This window comes from Sturnus vulgaris, chromosome 3, assembly GCF_052056855.1.
Source record: "Sturnus vulgaris isolate bStuVul1 chromosome 3, bStuVul1.hap1, whole genome shotgun sequence".
Taxonomy (NCBI): domain Eukaryota; kingdom Metazoa; phylum Chordata; class Aves; order Passeriformes; family Sturnidae; genus Sturnus; species Sturnus vulgaris.
The window spans coordinates 37,783,579-37,806,674 of record NC_142245.1 but is presented as its reverse complement, the minus strand read 5'-3'; the positions used below and the strand labels follow the sequence as shown (position 1 = coordinate 37,806,674).

At 39.0% G+C, this 23,096-nt stretch overlaps 1 protein-coding gene across 4 annotated transcripts in view; it reads right to left on the bottom strand.

Moving 5' to 3' along the window:
- Nucleotides 1-572: 572 nt before the first annotated feature.
- Nucleotides 573-23,096, bottom strand: part of BIRC6 (baculoviral IAP repeat containing 6) — a 171,078-nt gene continuing 148,554 nt past the window's right edge. For all 4 annotated transcript variants that reach the window (XM_014876424.2, XM_014876465.2, XM_014876433.2 and 1 more), the window contains exons 66-74: nucleotides 22,646-22,856; nucleotides 14,929-15,074; nucleotides 13,946-14,056; nucleotides 12,539-12,756; nucleotides 11,703-11,864; nucleotides 10,332-10,409; nucleotides 6,082-6,270; nucleotides 2,999-3,133; nucleotides 573-1,949 (exon numbers count right to left, since the gene is read on the bottom strand). In XM_014876424.2, coding sequence (XP_014731910.2) covers nucleotides 1,770-1,949; nucleotides 2,999-3,133; nucleotides 6,082-6,270; nucleotides 10,332-10,409; nucleotides 11,703-11,864; nucleotides 12,539-12,756; nucleotides 13,946-14,056; nucleotides 14,929-15,074; nucleotides 22,646-22,856 — 1,430 coding nt within the window. In that variant the 3' untranslated portion in view covers nucleotides 573-1,769. The remainder of the gene's footprint in view (nucleotides 1,950-2,998; nucleotides 3,134-6,081; nucleotides 6,271-10,331; nucleotides 10,410-11,702; nucleotides 11,865-12,538; nucleotides 12,757-13,945; nucleotides 14,057-14,928; nucleotides 15,075-22,645; nucleotides 22,857-23,096) is intronic.

The following is a 23,096-nucleotide window of genomic DNA, read 5'->3' as shown; positions in this document are numbered from 1 at the left end:
ATGGGTACTTTTTGTTTCAGTCTTGTGTTTTAATGGTAAAGAAAAAAATCTTGATGTTTAAAGGGGATCTTCGCGTTCAATATATATGGTTTTGGTACAAGTACCAGGATTTTATAAAAAGACTGTGCTCCTGGAGGCAGGCAGTTTAAGCAGTAAGTGAAAAGCTCTAATGGAAACTCCTAACAAATATAATTGGAAGTCAGTGGGTAATTTTGCTTTTGGAGCCTTTACAGGAGTATCACAGTCATTTTGTACAGTAATGGAAGATAAGTAAATACCCATCTGGAAAAATGCAGGAGTGTTTTAACACTGATGAAGTTCTAACACTTGGACTATGTTGCATAAGCTCTTTGTTTCACGTATTTACCAGAAGTTCTGGCACAGGGCTGCTTGTTTTGCTCTTTGACTAAGGACCCCTGAAGTTCCACAGATGTAGCCAAGCTGGTATTTTGAGAGGTATGTACAATCAGAACAGGCCTTGGATTAACATAACACGTCAGTAGAACACAGAAACTGCTCTTCGGCTGGGACTATTAAAACTAACTGTGAACCATCAGCATAAGAACACAACCTCAGTTGGTGCCATTTTTAATGATTAGAAATAATACATTGTAAAACAAAAAGTGAAAAAATTCCAGCGTGATACTTATTAACAAAGAACAAATAGAAAACAAAAAACTTTCGGTTTTGCCTGATTTATAGTATTTATCATAAAACAGATCATTAGTCTGAGGTAATACCAATATTAACTTTTTAGTCCTTCAAGGACTGCTCAAAAATTAATAACAATGATAGCAATGCATGTTATGTTAAAAGTGAGACTTGATTATTATATCAAGCAAACTCCTTACCCTTTTAGTTAGGGATCTGTGGCTGCAAGTATAAAACTGGAAATAAGTCTACACAGTAGGAACCACAGAACATCAGAGTCCTGTGTGATGTGTCAGTTCGTAAGAGTACAGCTGAGTATGTAAAAATCAGACATTTCAATACAGTAAAGACTTTGTGCAAGAATAGCCCTTAAGCAATTTAGAATACTGTCAGTTTGCATAAAATAGCCAAAAAAACCCAACTAATTCAGAAATCCAAATTTGGCATGAGGTAAAACCATGTGCATTTATTTCATCTGCATTTTAGATTTAGTAAGCATAAAATTAAGTATGTTGACTGCAATGAATTCAGTCATACAAGTGCAAGTCTTCAGCTAGAATGTATTTTATGGCAGTTTATTTAAAAAATGTACCAGTAAATCATAAAAGAGGGATCATGTCCATTTAACGTTTATTGAAGTATACAGGAGGTTTTCTTTAGAATCAAATATGAGCATGAATATATGGCCAAACGTAAAATCTATCAAATTCAGTGAAAATTTTCTGACTTTAAATAGTAGCTGTAAGAATGACCAATATATATTCTTTGTTACAACCGCCCTCACTCTACAAGTAAAAAAAAAATAATAAACATTCAGTAAACATTCTTTCCTAAGGTAGTTTCCCTTATATATCAGTGATTTATCCATTTTTTGTATACATAACTTTTTAAACATACCAATCAGTGGTTCTCACAATTGAAAAATAAAAGCACAAAAAAGTTTACACTCTTGTACAGGTAAATAAAAGATCATTTTTAATTAAACTGTATATCCTTAAGGGCATAGTATAGTTTCAATTTCATTACCTATTACATAATTAACTTCTTACATACAAATATTGACATATTTGGCTTGTGCTTCAAAGCCGTTGTGTCTACAAAGTCCATGTCAATGCAACTCATGACTTGAAATCAGTGGGGACATCTTTACTACTGCTGGGTTTAACCTGGTCGTGCAACATGGTCTCTTCTGAGCTTGTTGTGGCACTGCACTTTTCTGGGGAGTCATCAGTGTCTGGATCCAATCCTTCAGGACAGGGAAGTTTTAGAAGTTCTTCCCGCAGCTGAGCTGTGTGACGCTGGATATACAAAAACAAGTCAGAGTGGAAGGCCACAGTTAAAACAATACTTTCCACAAGGTTAGACACCATAAAGCAAAAAGAGGAGTAGGTAGGAAAGGTTTAAATGAATGATTCCAACATCTGGATTAACTTCTCCCCTATATTTAAGGACTGGTACTTTCATTTTAGTGACAGAATAATTAGCAAGAGCTGCTAGGGAAAAATTAAAGGTGGTCAACAGAACTGCAGCCAACAAGTGCATCACTATAAATGTTACATCACGGGTCTTGCAGTTGAGTTGTGTCTGTGTTTGGGGGTCACAGCAGAAATGGGCTTGGACTTGGAAAGTCATACAGTCAAACCAAATTTATAAAGAACTCATGATGAGACCTGTCACAGAGACAGATATGCAGAGATTTGTATACTGATCACAGTAACTTCATTTGAAGACCAGTCACACTGAAAGAATGGAAGTCTGGCACTAGAAAAAAGAAGCCTTCAAAAATGCGGGATTTGCACCTCAGGGGAAATAAAACCTCAAATATTAAGAACAATATAGACTGTTGTCTGTGTGGTTACAAAATACACAAACAGTAATACTTGGCTAGGAAGGCAGACAATATTTATAATGGTTAGAACTTGATTAAAGTTAACAGGGTAAATCAGTAGCAGACCACAGTTTATTAACCGCTTGTCTACTCTAAGAGCTTGTTTTCTGGCAAGGAATTGGCTGTAATACAACTTTATCATCAACCCCCACCCACCATCAGAGTGAACAAAAAAAGCTATTATCACAGAATATTCTGAGTTGGAAGGCACCCACAAGGATCAAGTCCAATTCTGAATGCCCCATAGGGGATCAAATCCACAACCTTGGCATATCAGGACCTCCAACCAACTGAACTCATCTTGGGGTCACTGTATCCTATACAAATATTTATAGAGAAAATAGGCAGGACAGATGCTAGAGGAAAATCCATCTTGTAGCAACAATATTGAGGAAGTGGAATGCACACATATTTCATCTATTGACAACTGGGAAACTTAGATTTGTTATGAATTCTCACCTTCAGAGCTGCTGCATGATGGGACATGGTCCTGCCTACCCGTTTGTCACTGCTGTACTGCTGTATGTCTGCTATCCACTCCTCACACTGAGCCATGATCTCCACTCTTTTCAAGTAGAAGTGTTTGTGGATGACCTGCAAGAAAACATTCCCAATGTTACATGCATGGAAGAACCATATACTTTAACAATAGCAAATTTGCAAGACCTCTGTGGGTCTAACTGAATATAAGGGAAAAAAATCAGTATGAAGGTAATTCAGAATCGAACCTTGTTGGAGATAAAATTGGAATTTCTGTCCTCAGAGGTTTCCAAAATCCAACTGGAAAAAGCCCTGATGAACCTGTTCTGAATTCAGCTAATGCTGTTTTGGGGAGTTTATTGGTCTGGGTATCTCTTCCAGTCTGTAGGAATCCACTGTTTGTGTGCAGCCTGCCATTTCAGCAGTCACTTGTGCTACCTGGCTGCAGGGTAAACCAGTGCCAGAAATACGCTGAGCAAAAGCAAAAGGGAGAACAGAGCGCTGCTCGTGTTCTGCAGCTCAAAGGTGGATGTACACGCAGGCACAAAGTTCTCAGAGCAGCAGAGCTACACAGGAACACTGCTGAGGCTTTCACTGCTCCTTTCCCTGCCCTGTTTTGCTGGAGAAACACAGAGGAAGCAGAAGTACCACGTCCTCCCCTGTCACTGACCATGGGCTGCCCCAACAGAAAACAGATGAGCAGAAACTACAGTACAAGCACAGGAACATTACACACTTGTGCAGTGAGAACGATCACAGCAGCTGCTTCAGAGGGGATGCAACCACTTTGCTTTAGGCAGAGACAGCACTTTTGGGGACACTGGAGTTCTCAGGGCATGGCAGTTGAGCTGCCCAGTTTGGATGGCGGCCAGTATTTGATTGAAGAGTAATTTTGGTATTCAAGTATATATTTGGGTTTAAAAAATCCAACCAATCAATACTCATACAAAGTTGTGAAACTCTACTTGGTGTTGGCTTTGTCTTAAACAGTTTTCTAAAACTCTGAATGGTGAAAGGAACAATAAAACCAAAGAAATTTTATTCAGCACTGAGAGTTCTTGGCCATATTGCAACATAATGGGAAAAATAATTTTTCCCTCTGGAGGTTAGAGAAAATAGCTATCTGTCTAAAGAGAAACTGCATATTGAAAGCATAATTGACTTCAATTCTGGACACATTTCTTAAATCCATAATGGAGCTTGGAAAACTCTCAAAGACTGGTAGTTTAGCTCTCCCGAGCCTACCCATCATTTAAGACACTGAAGACAAGACAGCTCAGATTTTTGAAGACAACAGATCTCAGGATCCATGTTCTTAGACCTCAGTCTCCAGCATGAGTCTGCATTTATGTTACTGAACTGATCAGCACTGTTAAGGTTTCTAAGATAACCCTACAAAAAACCTAGAGGTCTGAACAAAAAGGGAATCTCCCGAAGAAGTGTTCAGATAATCCGAGACATGCATTTCCATTTGCAGATGGAATCTAGCATTGTTCCAAAGCTGCCTTTTTCATACCAGCAGTGTGAAATCTGAGCTGCAGAGTAAGCACATGATTACTGAGACTCTTAAAGTAAAGTGCAGTAACAATAAGCTGGGATTCAGTTACCAAATGGTGTAATACTGCATATCCTTCACTTCTGTACAAGTGAGAAGAAAAGTGAAGTATTTATTGTCAGGGAGCCCACTGCTTTATTATATATTCAATTAATTTAATCTTACTGCGATTTGAGAATGCCTTTTTCCAAAGTGAAACCATTACATTAGCTAGAAGAAAAAGACCTATTAGCAGAAGTTATTGGATTATGTGTCCGGATATTATCTTCATCATTGTCTCCTACTTATTGAGTAGAACATTTAAGAGGTAATTCTGTTTTATTTCATTAATTCAACACCCCTACATACACTGCACATCCTTTTCCACCTGCATGCGGATAAAAATATCTAACACTTGTAATGCAGGCAAAGTGTCAATGTTTTCTCATTCCACAAGACACAGTAATTTTAGTGAAAAATGTTTTGCATTCCAAAGGATGTTTTTTGCAACATCAAGGGAGGGATGGGAGATTAACATCTCAGATGCCACACCCAGAAATGTGCATAATCCTAAAATAGTTAGGCTTTTTCAATATTTTATTATGCAGACAATTGAAAGCATAGGTGATACTGCCAGATGGTTCCACACTTCAACACTGGCAACAGCTGTAGTAGTTCAGAGCAAAATGTGTCTTTCTGGAAATATTTGCTGGTAATACTGCAAGATGGCTCATGTTTGACCAAACATTTTGCATTAATATTCATACAGATTCTCTTAGTGTCTCTTCAGCTCTTTTTTCCTTGATCTCATTGCTGTATATGTTCAAGCCCCTGAGATCTAATTCATCTGCTTTGGGAAAGGAATTGACTACAGACACTGAGAGAAATCCCTAATAACTAAATTATTCTATGATGCTACAGGTGAGCTTTAGCCTATTTTCAGGAATGCAAACAAATTAAGCAATTTGATTTAGTACAATATTTTTTTTAAGACAGCATGAATGCATAAAGGTTAGCATTGCTTTTAGCAGTATCGAGACAGTTGTTTTTGAAGGCACAGGTTTCTAGTGCAGACGCTTTGTGGAATTTCTTTTAAGATATTTTTCCAACTTGCATTATCTTGGTGTATTCAAAATGTTTCTTAATTTTTCTTCAAATTAATGGTCCTTGGGGAAATACTGCCTATTATTTATGCAGAGTATGAAGCATGGAGTGCCCCTTTGCAGAGCTGACCAACAGGTGTTACAAGCCATGTTTAAGGTCCTGCTCAGTATTAAGCATGAGCTGTGCTGATTGAACCATGTTTTATCCAACTGTGCACCAAGATCCCGTTCAGGTCAGTCCCCCACTTTGCCTGCGTTCCTGTTTCCCAGAAAAGAATCTATGAAGTTTGGTGCATCCTTATTCACTTCAGTCTCTTGAGTCAGTTGCCACAGGTGAAAATAGACATCTCATGCATGATCTTACCAAATATTTGCATTATTCTTAATGCTCAAAAAAGAGAAATACTGCCTTTCACAAAACCTACCTCCTTAAAACATGGTGATGGATTTCTCATTTGTTCAAGCATTGCCCATTTGACTGTTGCCTGTCGGATATTTCCATCATATTCTCTGGAGCTCTGGGTGCCACTCGGAGTCCCTCGCGATCGCTCATAACCTGGTTCATTGAAGTATGGCTCTGCCACCAGGATTAGGGACTGGACAGACACTAACACCTGTTGAGAGAAGAAGCCAAATATTAAAATCATGCTACCAAAGTATTCTTACAAATACACACAGCTCTGCTCACCTTACAAGCAAAACCATTTCAATGACAAAAGTACTTCCATTTGTGATACAGGCTATGTGCAACCAGGGAACATCCTCGATTTCAAACCTACACTGTCAATCCTCACAAAAACCACCAAGTCCTGTGGCTGTGTATTTAGCTCAAATACTGAGAAAATGACAAATGTAACTTAAAACCTGCAAAACAAACATACAGATTAAGTAAAAGAAAGTATTTAAAAGAAGAGATATCTGGTTGCACTCTTTTGTGAAAGAAAGTGTATTTGTCAAGTTCTCAGTCAACAGCTTTGATTTTTATCCTGTGGCTAAGCTTACTAATTCTTCTAATTCTGAACTAGATGGAAAAGAAACAAAGGAGGTAAAATGCCATGTGAACCACTGAAATTAATCCTGATCTACATTGTCTCCCATTTTTTCTTTCAAATGAATGTTCTTAGCCCTTTAGTTTCAAATTTTACAAACCATACTGTGTCATATGCCAAATATATAAAACAAAAATATGCACATAAAACAAAATCTCAGAATTTTTCTTAAGGGAAAAAATGTTTCCAATACTATATGAACAAAGCACCAACTATTCAGTAATTAGGAAATAATATTCCTCCTTTCTATTTTACTATCCAGCACACATGTGAATAGATGCTTATATAAATTCAAGACATTTAACTATATACTCAGTTATTCCTAATAAACCCCAAATAATTAAACAGATAAGTAAGGGTCTTAGGTATTCAAATGTAGATGTACTGCTTATTCATGATTTGATGGCTTTCTAGTTTTTCCAGTATTAAGAAGTTTGTCTCTGTCAACTTGTTTTTTTTACTAAATGAAGGCCAAGTTTTTCTTATGTACTTAGGACCAAGTCCAGCAGCAACAATTTTAAGGATTACAGTTCTGTGACACAAACTTCCAGAACTGTAAGGAATTAAACCAAGGTGATTTGAACACTTGTATTTCCTCAATTAGTGAAAAGCCGATGATATGTTACAGACCTAGGAATGGTACTTCCAGAACTGGGCATACTTAGGTGCAGATACCCACATGTCAGGGCAGCTGTTTCTGGAACTGCCTCTTCTCCTAGCCTAAGTACAACTTAGAGCTTTAAAACATTCCCTAATTTCACAGCCTAACTTGTGAATTTGGATATGGAAGACAAGAGTCCTCCTTTTTCTTGGTGGATGCAGAATGTACAGCTCATATCAGACAGATCCATGTCAGCAGCAATCCAAACTCTGACTCTTTTGCAGGCAGTGCCCTGACATGCACAGCTGTGCTCTGTGCTTGATTGTGGCATTCTCCTGGAGTTTCTCATGTAGCAAAGCCAGCACAGAAGCGTTCCAGCTTCCCATCCTCTCTGTGATGGTTCCTCACTCCACAGACACAACATCAGGTCAGTAATTCCCATTAAAGCAGCAGTCCAGGGCCAGCTGAATGACACAGGTTACCCTCAGTGCCATCAGCACCTCACAGGAACACACCCTCACTCCTTTAGGTGCCGTGGCACTGCCCTTGTGTAGTGCTGTGCTTTCATTACAGCTCAGAGGGGCAGTCTAGGGCACCAAAGTCTTTATCCTGATGATTAGACATGCAGCTGTGCAGTGGGAGATGGGAACCAGCATCCCTTGTTGGGCTGACAAGGAAAATGAACCAAGTTTTCTGTTTCTCAGGCAGGTGCTCCAGGTAGCTGCTGGTATCGTGTGCCCCATCAGTCTGCTGTACCTGCCCTGCACTCAACTAGAAGCAGCCATAGTTATTTAGTGTTAAACCTTAAAATGCAGGTAAATGCATTAGAACATACAGAATGTGCCTCACAAATTCAGTTTCATCAAGCAAATGGCCACATAGATACCAAAAAAGGCAGAATATTAATGCAAATGTGCTAAGTCACAGTAGAGTGATTTTAGGACCTAGGCTTTGGGTATGAAAGGTGTTTTGGTGATCTCTCTGGTTTTTACATGTCTCTAGAAGAATAGGCTTTTGGTTTTTAAATATTTTGTATTTTAGATAGTTATGGTTTTTTTAAGTAGCTATGGTAAAGAAATTTGACCCTGCAGCATTGTACTTTCTGGGCCTGAATAAGCAGTCAATACTTTGAATTATAATTGTAATGAATGAAAAACTCTACACTGATCTTCCAGTTTTGCTGGGTAATAAAAATTAATTTCTGAAGTATTTTGGGTGGTCTGACAACAGTTCAATCTCTGAGCCAGAAAAAACATGTAGTGCTTAATTCTTTCCAAGCAATTTTAGTCCTACAGCTGTTTTCCATTTTATAGTTGTAAAGTGTTTCTCCCAGTATGGTGGGGATGGGACTTTTTCCAGCAGTTTTCTTACTATTCTCAAAATGAAACACTGGAAAAAAGTTTTAAATTATAAACTTCTATGCTGCATGTGATTTCTAACAATCAAATCTAACATCTTAATGTAAGAAAAAGGACTTTAATGAAAATAGACTTCCTAAATACCTGTACCTTTCTACACTGATTTTATAGTTGAAGTCCAAAATTGCAGTTCATGTCTTAAGAATCTGGACCTTGGGAGATCCCAATGTGATCCTCTCTCTTGCTGATCTTGAAGTTCCCTTAATTGTTGTGCCCGAAGATGAGACCTAATAGCTTTGCACTGATACCAGTGGCTCCCTCAGCTCCCCTGGATTCACAGGGTTTGGTTCCAGGAGCATGTGGGTCCAAGCAGCCTCAGTAGTCTTTCCTCTACTGTGGGCAATTCCTCGTTCTCACAGACCTCCCTAGTGAGGGCTCAGGGACAAGAGAAATCAAGTCTTAAGTCTTACCCCTAAGAGTGAGGCAGAGATGACCTCTGCCTTTTCCATGCCCTTGCCAATAGGTTTCCTGCCCCACTGAGCAGCTGGAAGCCTAAGGAAAATGTGTTCTTTTGCTGCCATCATACTTAAGAAAAGCTCTTCGTGTTTGTCTTTATAACCCTCAATATTTTCAGTGCCATCTGAGCTTTAGTTTCTCTAATTTCTCTCCTGAAAGTTTGGTCAATGTCCTTTTATTTCACACAAGTAGCCCATCCTCTCCTTCCACCTTTCCTTGCTTCTTTTTGCAGCTGAGCTTAGGCAAGAGTTCTTGTTTATCCATGCTGGCCCTCTGCCTCACTTGCCTGACTTCCATATACTGGAATAGACCATTCTTGAAATTTTAGGAGACTGATAAATCTGCTCTCCAGGGCCAAACCCTGAACAAGCTGAAATCTGTTCTGCTGAAGGCAGTAATTCTATTATGCTGAAGCTGTGCAGTCTTCTAGGATTTGGAACAGAGATTGTACCTTCTGCTACATAATAATTACTCCAAAACTCGGAATAAATTCAGTAAACTGCCATAGGAAAGAAGCCATTGCAGGCTTTACTTTTACTTAATGTCTTTGCTTGTGAGTCAGTGCATGTCTGTGAAATAAAGCTGAAAATTGTAAGGACTGTGTGCCCTAATAAATTCTGCTCTAATGTAACACTAATTGTTATTGAACACAGCATAGCTGCACTTCCATTCCTTTTATCTTTATTCCTCTACTCAGCTCACCTGCACCCTTAGGAGGAGGAAGGCTACAGTATGCACTAGTGTACTTCACTTGCTCTTCTCTCACAGCGTGGAGCCTCTTTTGTCTTCACCATAAAAAGCTTGTGACAAATCCATGAGATGATGTCATCTCCCCGTCCTTTTTTTTTTTTTTTTTTTAATAAAATAAACATTTGAAATCATCTGAGCAGAGCTGGTGCAGGAATCAGCTGCACACATGAACAACTGCTCTTCAAGACCAGACCAAGAAATACTCATTAGAAAAAGCATTTTGAAGAACTTGTCTCCTCAGCAGTGTTCCTTTCCTAGAGTTCCAATGATGTTTTCTGGACTTTTGTCTAATTTATGTTTATTTGAAGAAGATTATTCTGGTTTAAATGTTACAGAAAAGGAATCAAAAGACAACTTACTACTCCTAAATGACATTTGAAGAGAAAGAAGAAATTGCTCACCTGCAAAAAACTTGATGTTTGGGGATTCCATTTCTCTTCTGGCCTCCCATGCCATGTGTTAAGTATGCTTAAGCACACCTGAAAAGGTGACATTATTAATACCACAGACAAATATTACGACAAAATTGTTCTGCTTGGACAGAACAGAATGTTGACTTTACATTCATATTTTTGACAAACTTTTTACAACAGCATTCTAAAAGACAAATTTGTTTCCTATCACAGAATCAGTGAGGTTGGAAAAGACCTCAGGGATCACTGAGTCCAACCTGTGACTGAACACCACCCTGTCAACCAGGCCATGGCACTGAGTGCCAGGTCCATTCTTTCCTTTAAATACCTCCAGGGTCAGTGACTCCACAGCCTCTCTGGGCAGCCCATTCTAATGTCTCATCATCCTTTCTGTGGAAAAATTCCTCCTAATGTCCAACCTAAAACTCCCCTGGTGCAGCTTAAGACCGTGAGACTACTTTGAAAGGAAAACAGATAAAAATAATGTAGATAAGCAAGAACAGCCTCCTAATAAACAAACAAGACAAGGGAGATGACTTTTCCTCATGGGAAACCTATGGATTCTAGTGGCTCCAGAAAAAAAGAGAATTATGAATATTGCCTGATACTCTAATTTCTGATTTAAATACTGTTATAAAACTTGCAATTGTGCGTTTTAAAGACAGTCATTACGCTTAAGCATGTATAAGGTGGTTTCTGCCACACAGACTATCAAGAAATTGGAATTATTCCTTAACTTTCATGACTGATCTGAACTTTAGGGAAGTTTATAGTGTTCTTGAATCTTATTGTGAAACGGAACAATCCAAGACAGGAAAAACAAAGAGACAAAACAAATGGAAGAAATTTAGAGGTAGGTATTTTCCAAAACTTAAAACTAGACAAAGAAAAATGGAGATGAAGTCTCCACTAGGAATTTTATTCTGTCTCCACATTAATAGAAAATGAATGGGAAAAAAGAGATAGGGCACTGGGCAAACCTTCAGCTGCAGCTGATAAGAAGCATGCTTTGTCCATGGAAAGTGTATTTCAGCTAGCCAAAACAGATTTCTGACTGGTTCATTTAGCAGAAAAAGATGAAAAAGAACATTTTTCTCAGTGAACAGTACTTGTTTTTTTTTTGGTCCAATCCAGCTCATAAAGGCTGGATCTCCAAAAATCTGCAAGACTATTTAGAAAGGGGGTAATTCTCACTTGAAACTGGCAAATCCCTCTTCATTTTGGTCTGAAGACCAATGTTAACCAGAGCTTCATCCTGTACATTGGGAATGGCTGATCCACAATTTGATCATAAAAGGAAAAAATATTCATCCCTTTCACCTCCTTGTTACATCTGACACAGGATCCCAGCTGACCTACCTTGCCATCATTGTAGAGGTTTGGATTAAATCTCACACTGTGGCCTCCAGTTGTTTCCAGATTCACAAGTGGAGGGGAATTCGGATAGTCTTGTGGGAAATACACATCAAATTCAAAGCAACCATTTGCGTATGGGGTGTCTGCAGGACCAGTTATAAGAACCTACCAGTGTTAAAAAGAGAGAAAAAAAAGGACATTTAAAATCCCCACCCTCATATCTATCACACAGTTGATATTTTTAAGTTATATGAAGCATTTTATTTCCCCCTGCTGTGTATCAGGAATTATTACTAGACCTCATAATCACACACAGGCTGTCAGTCTGTTCATTCTGATACTGTGGGTAAGCAAAGCCCTCTGTGAACACGAATTTCTCCAGATTAGAAATGGAAAGTAAGACAGCAGGAGCTGAAACTCTTTCCTATTGCATGCTATTAATAGATTGTTTTTTTTCAAAATACAGATCCAGAGGCACTCAGTGTACTGCTCCATACCTACTGTCTGCAACTTCAATGGTCACATGAAAAGATGTGTTTGGACCATAATGGAGCAACAGCACTAAACTTTTCCCTTTGGAATAGCTGAAAAATAATGAATCCTGTTCTGTGAAGACTCCTCAGCCAACAGAGCACTCCTGGGGCAGACAGGCTCTCTCTGCCCCTGCCAAGTTGCTGAGAAACCAGACTCAGACTCAAATACTACCACTCACATTAATGCCTGGACAGCAACTAAAGTGGACGCGAAATATTTCTATTTTTCCCTAAGATTTCAGGCACCTTCCTGAACACTTCTATGCCAAGCTGAAGAGAGAGCTAAAGGCAGCTTTGCTCCTTCACCTTCATTATGTCGAGGCGCTCCTCATCGCAGCGCACGAAGACGCTGGAGGAGGACGAGAGGGGCAGCGAGGTTGAAAGAGTCACGGCCTCCTGAGCCAGGCGTCGCGCCCGGGCCGCGCTGTTGGCGTCGCTCGCGTTCTTCACCTGAGACATGTAGTGGTAATTCACTTTAAAAACCAACTTGCCATCATCGTCTTCGGAAACCATTTCAAATGTGTCTAGAAGAGAAAGAAGTTGCAATGCGTCAGGAAAGGAGGGAAGTTTATAGTGGATTAGTCTTGGATAAAGATTATGAGCATTAAAATCAAGAAAGTTTAATTTGCATCACAGTAATGCAAAAAAGAGTGTGTTTTGTGAGTTAACAGTGATCACAGAAACCAAAGCATTAGCAATGCTGGGCTGAAACAATTTCTGCAGCTAATTTACAAACTTTCATATGCAACTTGTCAAATATACACCACTCCCAATTCGGAAAGCTAGCAGCTATTCCCCACCAGGAATGTGACGATACTTACAAACACGTAATAATGGTAATAATGGAACCTGTGTGAAGCCAAGTGCCAACGGTATTTACTCATGTGCTCGTGGCAATGATATTGAAGAACCATGAAAAATTACAGTGGAGCTGGTTTTCTTTAATCACTTGCTACACACAATCTGCAGCACAGCTGCCAGAGGGAAAAGCTCCCACTTCCTACAAACCTTCTTAACGCCTACTCTTGGCATACACTCCACAAACACTTGTGTGGAAAACCTCTTATAAATAAAACAGCAAAGAAATGTGACTGCACATGCTGTCACCACAAATCAAAAAATACTCAGTGAACATGTTTTTGCAATACTTTTATAGTTCTTTTTTGGATAAGATACTATTGATTCTTTATGATTATTTTTGGTAACACATTCATTTTATGGCCAAAGTTAGGACCAATTCCTATCACATTTTCCAAATGCAATATATTGCACTTTATGAAAGGACATAATCAAATTTATTCCAGTTTCATATAAAAAACCACATTTTGATTTGAATTATTTTCTATTTTAAAAATAACATATATGAGCTTTAAAAAAAGAAAATCGAACATTTCAATGTAATTTGAGAACTGAAAGACTCACCAAAAAATCTTTAGTGTAATGAAAACGTGAATACCATCATATCACTGAATTTATCTGGTCCCTTGAATTACCCTGGTGCATGCTTAAAACATTTCTTATTAGTTCAAAGTGTGCATGAGTTGCTAACCCAAAACCACAGATGTACAATTTTCCTCACGTGAAAATTATCAGTGGCCATGTATGTAAAACAGTTGTTAACTTTTAAGGTAATAAAGGATTCTGTTCAACAGAACACACAATTTCTTCAGTGTCTGCTCTCTAAAACACACACATTCACACTTCTCAACCTACCAAACTGGAGTTTTTTCATGACAGCCACATACTTCTCTTCAAGGGATCGCAAAACAGACAAAGGCTTGGGCTTCACAGCAGCCTTTTTGGAGTATTCAGCCATCTTCTTTTCTGTTGTGCAAAATGTGATGATTATTTGGAGTTAACTACGTAATTCCAAGAAAAGCATGGTAAGTGTTGACATTTTATGGTTACATTCTCTTGCAGAGACATCTCAAAACTGAGCATCATTTAGGTCTCTTTTTCTCACAACTGTATATCATTATCTGAGCAGCTTGGTGTAAATAAAGATCATAATCTCATCTTAGAAATAATTCATGACTGCTGCTGCTTCTTTGAATATTCTTTTATTGTTTCTTTTAATTTATCTCTTTTAATTTCAAACAGGAAGTATGACACATGCTTGTGTGGATGGCTATTCCCACATGCATTCCTGGACTCTTCAAAATCAGGAACTGATTATACATGCCTTTATAAAATGCACTCCCCCGATTCAGCTACTTAACCTTTAGTTTTTATTACTAGACAATCAGATGGTCTTCTGAACATCTTCAACCCATGTTTCAGAGTTTTGCTCTGCATTCATCTACTTAGAAGTCAATCCGATTCATAACATTTAGTTTTAATACAAAAGGTTTTATTACTAAAGGTCCTGTATGTCGTTTTCTGTCAAGAAAAATAATAATAAAAGGTACTACATAATTGTGCTGGAAGCTGTGAGGTCTAACTCCAACTCTAATTTACTGATTCACTAATGTAAGTTACTAATTTAACTCTAATTCTAACTTGCTTGAATTATTCTGTTTCTTTAGCAAAGCATTTAAAACTACCACAAGGTTCCAACCTTGTTTTGAAAATCAGTCAGCAGCTGGGGACAGGAGGGAAGTGTTTTGTCTTGCTTTTAAGCTGACTTGTAAGTTATCTGTGAATGGCTGCATTACAGAGGAACAGCAGCAGTAATTATACAAGTGTTTGTGTTTCACCTTGGTTTGCCTGGCGCAGACTGGTGGTCGCAGCATAAACGATCTCTGCAGTCTTTTGGATGTCTGGCACCAGCAGGGTCAGCCCCTCTGGTTCTTGATCAGAAGTATCTGGTTTTACTCCTGCTTTAGCTTTGTCTTTTTTAGACCTGTATGGGGCAAAAAAATGGGATATAACATGAGGGAGTATCTTCCAACCAGACATACAGTATCCAGTGCATCCATCAACAGGAGAAAATACCAAAGAGAAAGGATTGAGACTAAAGCAAGCCTTCTGAAATGGAATGTGTCTCTGTACCTTCAGGTCCATCACTGAATGCAGTAACCAGCAGTTCCAACACTGAACACGCTGCCTTGATTTGACAAACAGATGTACAGCTGGTGTGAGTAGTGAAAATATGAACACAAAGCCAGAGATTCCAGTACAGCAGTTTCTGCTTCAACATTACAGGCCTCCTGATTGTCACCCTGCAGGCTGACCTGATGTCTGCACACCTTCACATAGGATTAGAAAACCTTATAACATCAATCTCAGAAAGATCACGTCATGAATATGCATTTCATCCTTGCAGATCCTTGTGAATAACTAATACCTAAATAGGTGATGGAAGTGCTCGTTCCTGCTGTACAATACACTAACAATTACTGAGAAGATACTAATGGTAAAATTCTAGGAAACCTGCAGTAAAAATTTACAGCATGTAGATGAACATCAGCTCAAGCACCACAGGACCGTGGGTCCAACATGAATTTTGTCTCTCTCTGCAGTTCTCTTCTGGGCTACAGAAATGTAGAGCTTTTCTTTCAATAAAGAGTTTAATGTAACATAATTTTAAAAACCATAAAATATAAAAAAGCATCTAGGTTACATTGGATGTTTATAACCAAAGTATTGCAAATCAAAATGTCAATTTAATCCCCTCAGTTTTTTCTAATTATTTGAAAATGCAGTGCATACTAACACTGTTGTTTGATAGAAGCTAGCTGCACAGTAATATAAGATACATTTAAGTCTTTCGATTGTGACAATCCAGTCCTTACTAGCATAGAAGAAATGAGGACAAGGGTATTTGATAGTAATGTAACCTAAATGTGTGTATTTAAAAGCTTCTGTGTTTTAAGAGCTAGCATAAATTTACACTGTCATCCTGCAAAACCTAGGAGATTTTAATGCTAACAGCACCCAAATTATTTTACAATTTCTATATGTTTTTGTTTCAACAGCACTTAGAGACCCAAACAAGTTCAACAGCCAAGATGAAGTGGTTTTCTCTTACTCACTAAACCAAGAAACTATCTACACAAGTAAAAACAGCAATTTAAGGTTTTGATATAGCAAACATATTTTACCAACTATAACCTCTCTGTGTTTTAATCGAGACTGAAATTGTGCATAATGAATGACTCTCTAAACTATTCAGTAGAGGTGATTACAGTAGTACTGAATATGGTCTCTGAACTGTACCTAATCAAATGAGAATATCCCTAGAGAGCATTAATAACAAAATACATTACTGTAGCACGGTCCATTTTCCCTGTTCCAGATTTCCTCCAAAAGGATGTTAGCCCATGGCTGACTTCAAGCTATTCTGAGCTTGAAGTTAGGAGGAATCAGAGGCATCACAGCCAGCTCCAGGTTGCATTTGAGGAACATTGTATGACAAAAAAGCAGTAGCTGCATCTCTCATTCATACTTTGCAATCCTAAGATCATGTACAGGCTAGCAGCTACCAGTCTCTAGAAAGGTATAGAGATTTATATCTGCCTACTATTGATGCAAAAGCCTTAAGCTATTTGCTACAAAACCCTTGGAGAAATTCTGGCTGAAGTAAAATGTCGGTGGGCATTATGCAAGAGAAAGATGTGTGAAAAGCAATAAAAATTTGCTTGGTGAAGGTACCGAAAGTAATATTAATTCTTACCAATTCATTTTCAAAACAGAGTTCTTGTGGCTCTTTGGCCACCCACTTGCTTTTACAAGTGCAATTTAGGCTACTTGTTTGGTTTTCTTCCTTCTACTTGGTCTTAGAATCAAAAAAATCATTAAGCAAAACGCTTCACCACATGCTTAAAAATTCCTACACGCACAGTGAGTTACTGACAGCAACTACCACAGCAGACAAGGAATATGTATTAGTTGAAGCAGCAGGGAAAAGAGACATCTAGTCAAATGCAAACTTTCAGTACCAATAATATAATTTCCTCTTGTTCTCCCTGCTGTCCACAACAGTTACACTTCAGCACTTTTGAACTGTCAAAAGAGAATGTACTCTCCAAACATCTCCTGTGCCACCAGGGAAAGGAGATTCTGTCCACTGCAATCATGAGCACAACAGAAACCTCTGCCCCGCCTCTCCTCAGAACAGACTTTTGAAAGCACGTGTTTGCAGAACAGCTCTACTCTGACAACTGCAGTTATCTGGGGCTTGTATGAGGGTCTACATTATCACGTTGCCTAACTTCTGAGTCAGGACACACCTGTGGAAGAGCAGTTTAGGAAGTAAAATGCAGGAATAAATCTAACTCAGCCACACCTCTGCCCCATCCAAGTTTCATTTTTTGACCTTGATTCTACCTAACCAAGGATTTCAGTCAGTTTCTTAGGGAGGATAAGATAGCTGGTACACAAATTTCTAAAATTTAACATACTGCCTTATCAACATTTAGCTTCCTCACACAAGTGTTGTTTACACATTCTAATGGTTAGTTAGGCTAAATGTAACCTTTTTCCCCACTTTTAGGGAACAAATCAACTAACAGAGCCGTAGTGTGCAAGACTCCTATGAATGATGACACCAAATTTTTTCTGCCCCCATTTTGTCTTCCTACCTTCATTTGATTCAAAAGAACACCATGTTAGTGTGATCCATCTTGCACAGTTTGTGAGATCACAGAATGGTTTGGGTTGGAAGGGACCTTAAAGATCACCTCGTTCCAACTCCCCTGCTCTGGGCAGGTACACCTTAAACTGGACCAGGTTGCTCAGAGCTCCTCTCTCCTGGAGGCTTTGAACACCTCCAGGAATGAGGCATCCACAGCTTCTCTGAGCAACCTGTACCAGTGCCTCACCACCCTCAGAGCAAAGAACTTTCTCCTAATATCTAATCCAAACCTACTCTTTCATTTGAAGCCATCCCCTGTTGTCCTGTCACTGCATGTTCTTTGTAGAAAGTCCTTCTCCAGCTCTCTTGTAGACATCTGTCTCATTATTTTATTCTTTACTTTAGCATTAATCACAAATGTCTGGAGAAATTTAACAGTACTTTACAGTTTCTCAGTTTATTTACAATCAGCATATGGAAAATCAAGTAATTCCCTAGACTCTAGATAGGAAAATCTGTCACAGTTTCCCTAGCCATGTGTATTCTCACACTGATGATAATTTTTAAAGCTCACAAGAGTTTTGTGATGCGAGATAGAACTGAACATCACTGCAGACATGAACTATTACACTTCATTTTATGTTTCTTTTACATTAGAAGACCACAGCAGCCCTTTCTGAAAACATATCCTTGAAACATGTTTATCATGGCTATTAAATAATGCAATTTAAAAATTACATTAAAGGTGCATTATACGATAAAAATCTTACAGAGGTGTGAATCTGGTCTCTATACCCATCTCCCTCATGCAAAAAAACCCATCCTGGTCTGGAAATCTAAAAGCCCATTTTGTTCCCTAAACTGTATGCTTATAAAAGGGCTGAGACAAAAATCTTATTCAAAGCCTATGAAAAAGTTCAAAGGGTTTCACGTATCACCAATGCACTGGGGAATCTCAGAACACACAAAGTTAATAAAGATCAGTCACTATGAGGGTCCCAGTCCCTCAGAAAGGTCAGCAGGCCTCCATGAGCCTGCTGTAGCCTTGTGGCTGCTCTATGGACCCTGCAAAATAACTCCTTGGTCAGTCAGATTCAATCTTGGAGTCCTCCAAGGTCAAAATTACAGCTTCACTGAAGATGATAACCCATAAACTATTTCTCATTGTGACCTGAAACATGTGGCACTGCTTTGTGCACACATGAGAAAAGCAACTTGATGACTACTCTGCCATTTGTGAGCATAATGTGGGCAAAGCACACTATTAGCTGAAAAAATACCATTCTCCCTTCTTGCTGTCATCTCCACTGCTGCAGTCCTGCCTGGATTCACTCTCTCTCCAAGCTGTGTGTCCCACACTGGGTCACTGGTGACCCAGAGGCACCAGCAGGGTCCCAGCTTGAGACAAGCAGTTGCTGGGAACTTTATGGCTCCTTCAATACTCTGGGAAGGAGGAGATGAAATACCAAAAGTGAAGTCATGAAGACAGTAAGATGCTTCAGCTCCTTCCTTGCACTCTATCAGCCTGCATAGGAATTTGTGTATGCAGATAGCTAACAGTTTAACTAACTCCTGAGCTTTAATGCAGGAAAAACCTTTATCTAAATGTTATGATTTCAAGAGTGAAGGAGAAGCCAAATATTTAATTTAGACACAGAAACTTCCCCATACAGTTTTTCAGCCACTGAAGAAAAAGCAGATAAAATGTCAACTCATATTTAAAGGGATGACAGTCACTAATATATTTGCTAGAAGAGACAGCAGTGTACATGCTAATAATTTAAGCCATTAATTTAGCTTGTGCTAGAAGATGACAGCCTTCTCTTTATGCTGTGCTAAATGAATAATGAATTATACACACCCAAGGCAACTTTAATTTTCAAAGTCAATACTAATACTTACTCACCCGTGCCTGGTACTTGGAAGTAAATGTGATGATACAGAATGATACCCTTATCAAAGCATTCAGAGAGTACAGCCAGTGAACCATTCAGCCCCTGTGCACCACAGGGACAGTGCTTACAGCATGATGTTGCTCACTCTTAGTCTGGGTTTGCAACCATAGCCCTCCTGGTCTCTGCATTTGTTCCTTCCAGTAATTCACACCTTAAACAAATCTCTCGAAATCAGGCAAAACAAGCAAAGGACTGTGACTTTTCAAATGACCACTGGTGCAAGCTGGTAACCTCCTCCCAGATGTCTCCACCTACCCCATCCTGGGGCTTGAAGCACTGTTTACAGACATTAAATGGAAGCATTGCAAACCCGACTCTGCAGGACTGCTCCCTGCAGACAGCCATCAACTCAAAATGTGAGCTTCAGCATGCAGCACAAGGAACTGATAAATGTCTTTTAAAGAAAAATAAATTAAAACAAATTAGGCCTTGATCCTTGGGGCCCAGTTCTAAAGAAAACAATTTTTGTTTGCAAAATGCACTCTTTCACATAGAAGTTCTCCAAAATAGCAGTGAAGACAATGAAAAGCCATAGCAGAGAAAATGCCTCAAGCCCACCTTGTTCTATTCCAACATCCCCATGAAGAATAGTTAGGAATTTTAGAGGTAAGCTTGCTAGACGAATGAGCCACCATCCCATTTTGCCAGAATAACCATTTGCCATGAAGCTCACCAAGCAGACATTGGTTCCAATGGGCCTGCTTTGCCACACATCAGCAGCTCTGCAGCAAAGGGCTCAGCCATCACAGCAAGCTCATGTCTCAAATTCAGCCCTGTGGCAACTTGTTACACCAGCCTGACTGCTCTCCCATCACTGATGGCTTTGACTCACTAGCATTCAAACAATCATGAGAAATCATCTCATACCTAAATGTCTTCTCCATTATCCAGACATTTCCCAATTTTCTAACAGAATAATGTGGCCTTTGAAAGTAAAGGAAATTCAATGCTAACTGAAGACCAAAACCACACCTGTTCCCCTTCAATTCTGGATCAAAGTGGACACTCCCAGTCCAACATGGAGATGACATTTGGCAGACATGCAAGATGCGATGTTTTGCCTTTGAAACTAGAACCCATAATTTTGGGTTGTTGTTCTGCCAATTTGACCTAAAAGGAACAGCAGATTGTCCCATTTAAGAAATCCATGCCAATACTTGCTATATTTTTGGCACACCTTCAACTAAAATGCTGAGAATTCAAACCTTCCACCTCAGTGACTCCAGGCTGCTCAGGCTGTTGGTGTTTCCATCCTTGCCTATTCCCTGCTTCAAAGACAAACAGCACTATGCTTAAACCACCCAGTAAGAGACAAGCTTTCCTTTTGTGCTGGTCTAACAAAATAACGCAAGAAAAATTTATAGATAATGTAATTCTTATCAAATCCATCTAATATTAAAATAATTGTGATTCTAGAATTCTTCTTTGCTTCCAGATCCTAAGCTGGCACTGAAGAACTACTCATATTGCATTTATTTTATGAAATTGAAAAGAGCTTATGAACAGTAGTCATGCACCATTCTCACAAAACTACTTTTTAGACTTCAGCCTGGGGAAGTGACATGAGAAGATACAGGTTTCCATGGCCATTAAATCCGAGGCTAACAGATGATCAGATTAGCAAAGAAAAAACAGTCAGCAATTCTGGTGGAGAATTACATACACAGGTATTGGAAATGGATGATGCAGAAGCCAAATATATTTCCTATTTTAAGATTACATATACTATGAGATATATATATACATAAATATCTCACTACGGGTACCTTATATGTTTGATAAGCAAGACTTGCAATCTCAGTCAAGAAGGATTGGAGCAATTGATAGGTAAAGTCCAGTTCATCAAGAGGTACTAGAAAGAGTCCCAGTAATGAAATTCCTTCTCAAAACGTTTTTCAGGTAATAGTTGGCAAATATTCCGAGTTAATAGTGGGAGAAAGAACATTCTCCACACACCTTTTCCTGACATTTTATTTACCTTCTTCCCATAATGTTTCAGCATATGCTTAGGGACAGCACTAAATTTTGCAGAGGACAGGTTATTTATTCCTTAAAAAGCTGTCTTTAAATTCGAAGCAAGTAAACAGAATCAAGAAACCAACTAGTTACTGGAAGTAGAAAATTATTAAAATGAAGAAATGAAAATTTGTATTGCAACACTGATACCTACCAATGAAATGACAAGAGTATGCAAATCTACCAGCTTACATCTGTCATACCAAAACCATTCTCTGTAAATAGTACAGTAAACCAGACAGATACATACAAATACAAATCTAGATCAAACAGATGGTATATTCTCACTCTGGATGGCATCATCCATTCAGAGAAATATACAGAACTCAATCTTCTTTCACTTCTAGTTTCATAATAAGTAAAAACACATGTCCTGTTCCAGCCACAACAGGGTTCATTTGTGCAGTATCCCAGAGAAGGCAAAGTCAGGACCCATTCTATACCCTCTCAGACCATTGCTGGGGTAGGGGAAAGGGACTCTCCTCTGGGAAGAAGGGGCTTCTTCTGGCTGACTAAGTGTGGTGGAGGGAGCAGTTGGGTGGTGCCAGTTCCACACCAGAGGGAGCAGCTGGACAATGCCTGTTCCAAGCTGGAGGGAGGGGTCAGGATGGTGTATGTGCAGTTGGGTTGAGCTCCGTGGTGAGCATTTCTGCATGTGAATCACTCTTTCTTGTGTACACTTTTGTTAATATTGTTGCTGTTTATTCTCTTCTCTCACTGCTGCTTCCAGTAAATTGTTCTTATCTCAACCCGGGATTTTTACCTTTTGTGCCTCCAATTCTCCTCTCCAGCCCAGCACAGGGGAGGGGAAGGTAGGAACCAGCAAGAGGCAGCGTGTTTTGGAGCCCTAAATTGAGGAGTACCATTCCTAAAGCACCACCACACAATAGAGTTTAAATGAAGGACAGGGCTGATAAAAGTGCTTACCTCAGTCGGTTGGTATAGGTATCTACACAGGTCTTCATTTTAGCCAGCAAGGTCCCAACAGAAGCTTGTGACTCCAACTGCTCTTCCTCCTCTTCACTGCTTTCTCCTGACAGAGGAAGCAGTAACGGCACCATCGATGTGCAAGAGGCGATAGCGCGGAGCAGTTCTAGCAGAGCTCGGTACAGGGGAACGTGTCGAGCCATATCCAAAACTACGAGAGACAAGCAGTGCACAAAAATCACTAACACTGGAGACTCCTTCACTCCTAGTATGGATATTTTTACATAGAAAAGTGAGATTTAGTAATTTTTAAAATACTAATGAAATGTAATGATAATATACAATATTTTGTAATTGCCATTTTTAATTTGTGTTGTAATGGACCTGCACAGAAAGAAATTTACAAGATACCTGGAAAACAAAGGTTAACAAAAGACACAAGAGGACAAAA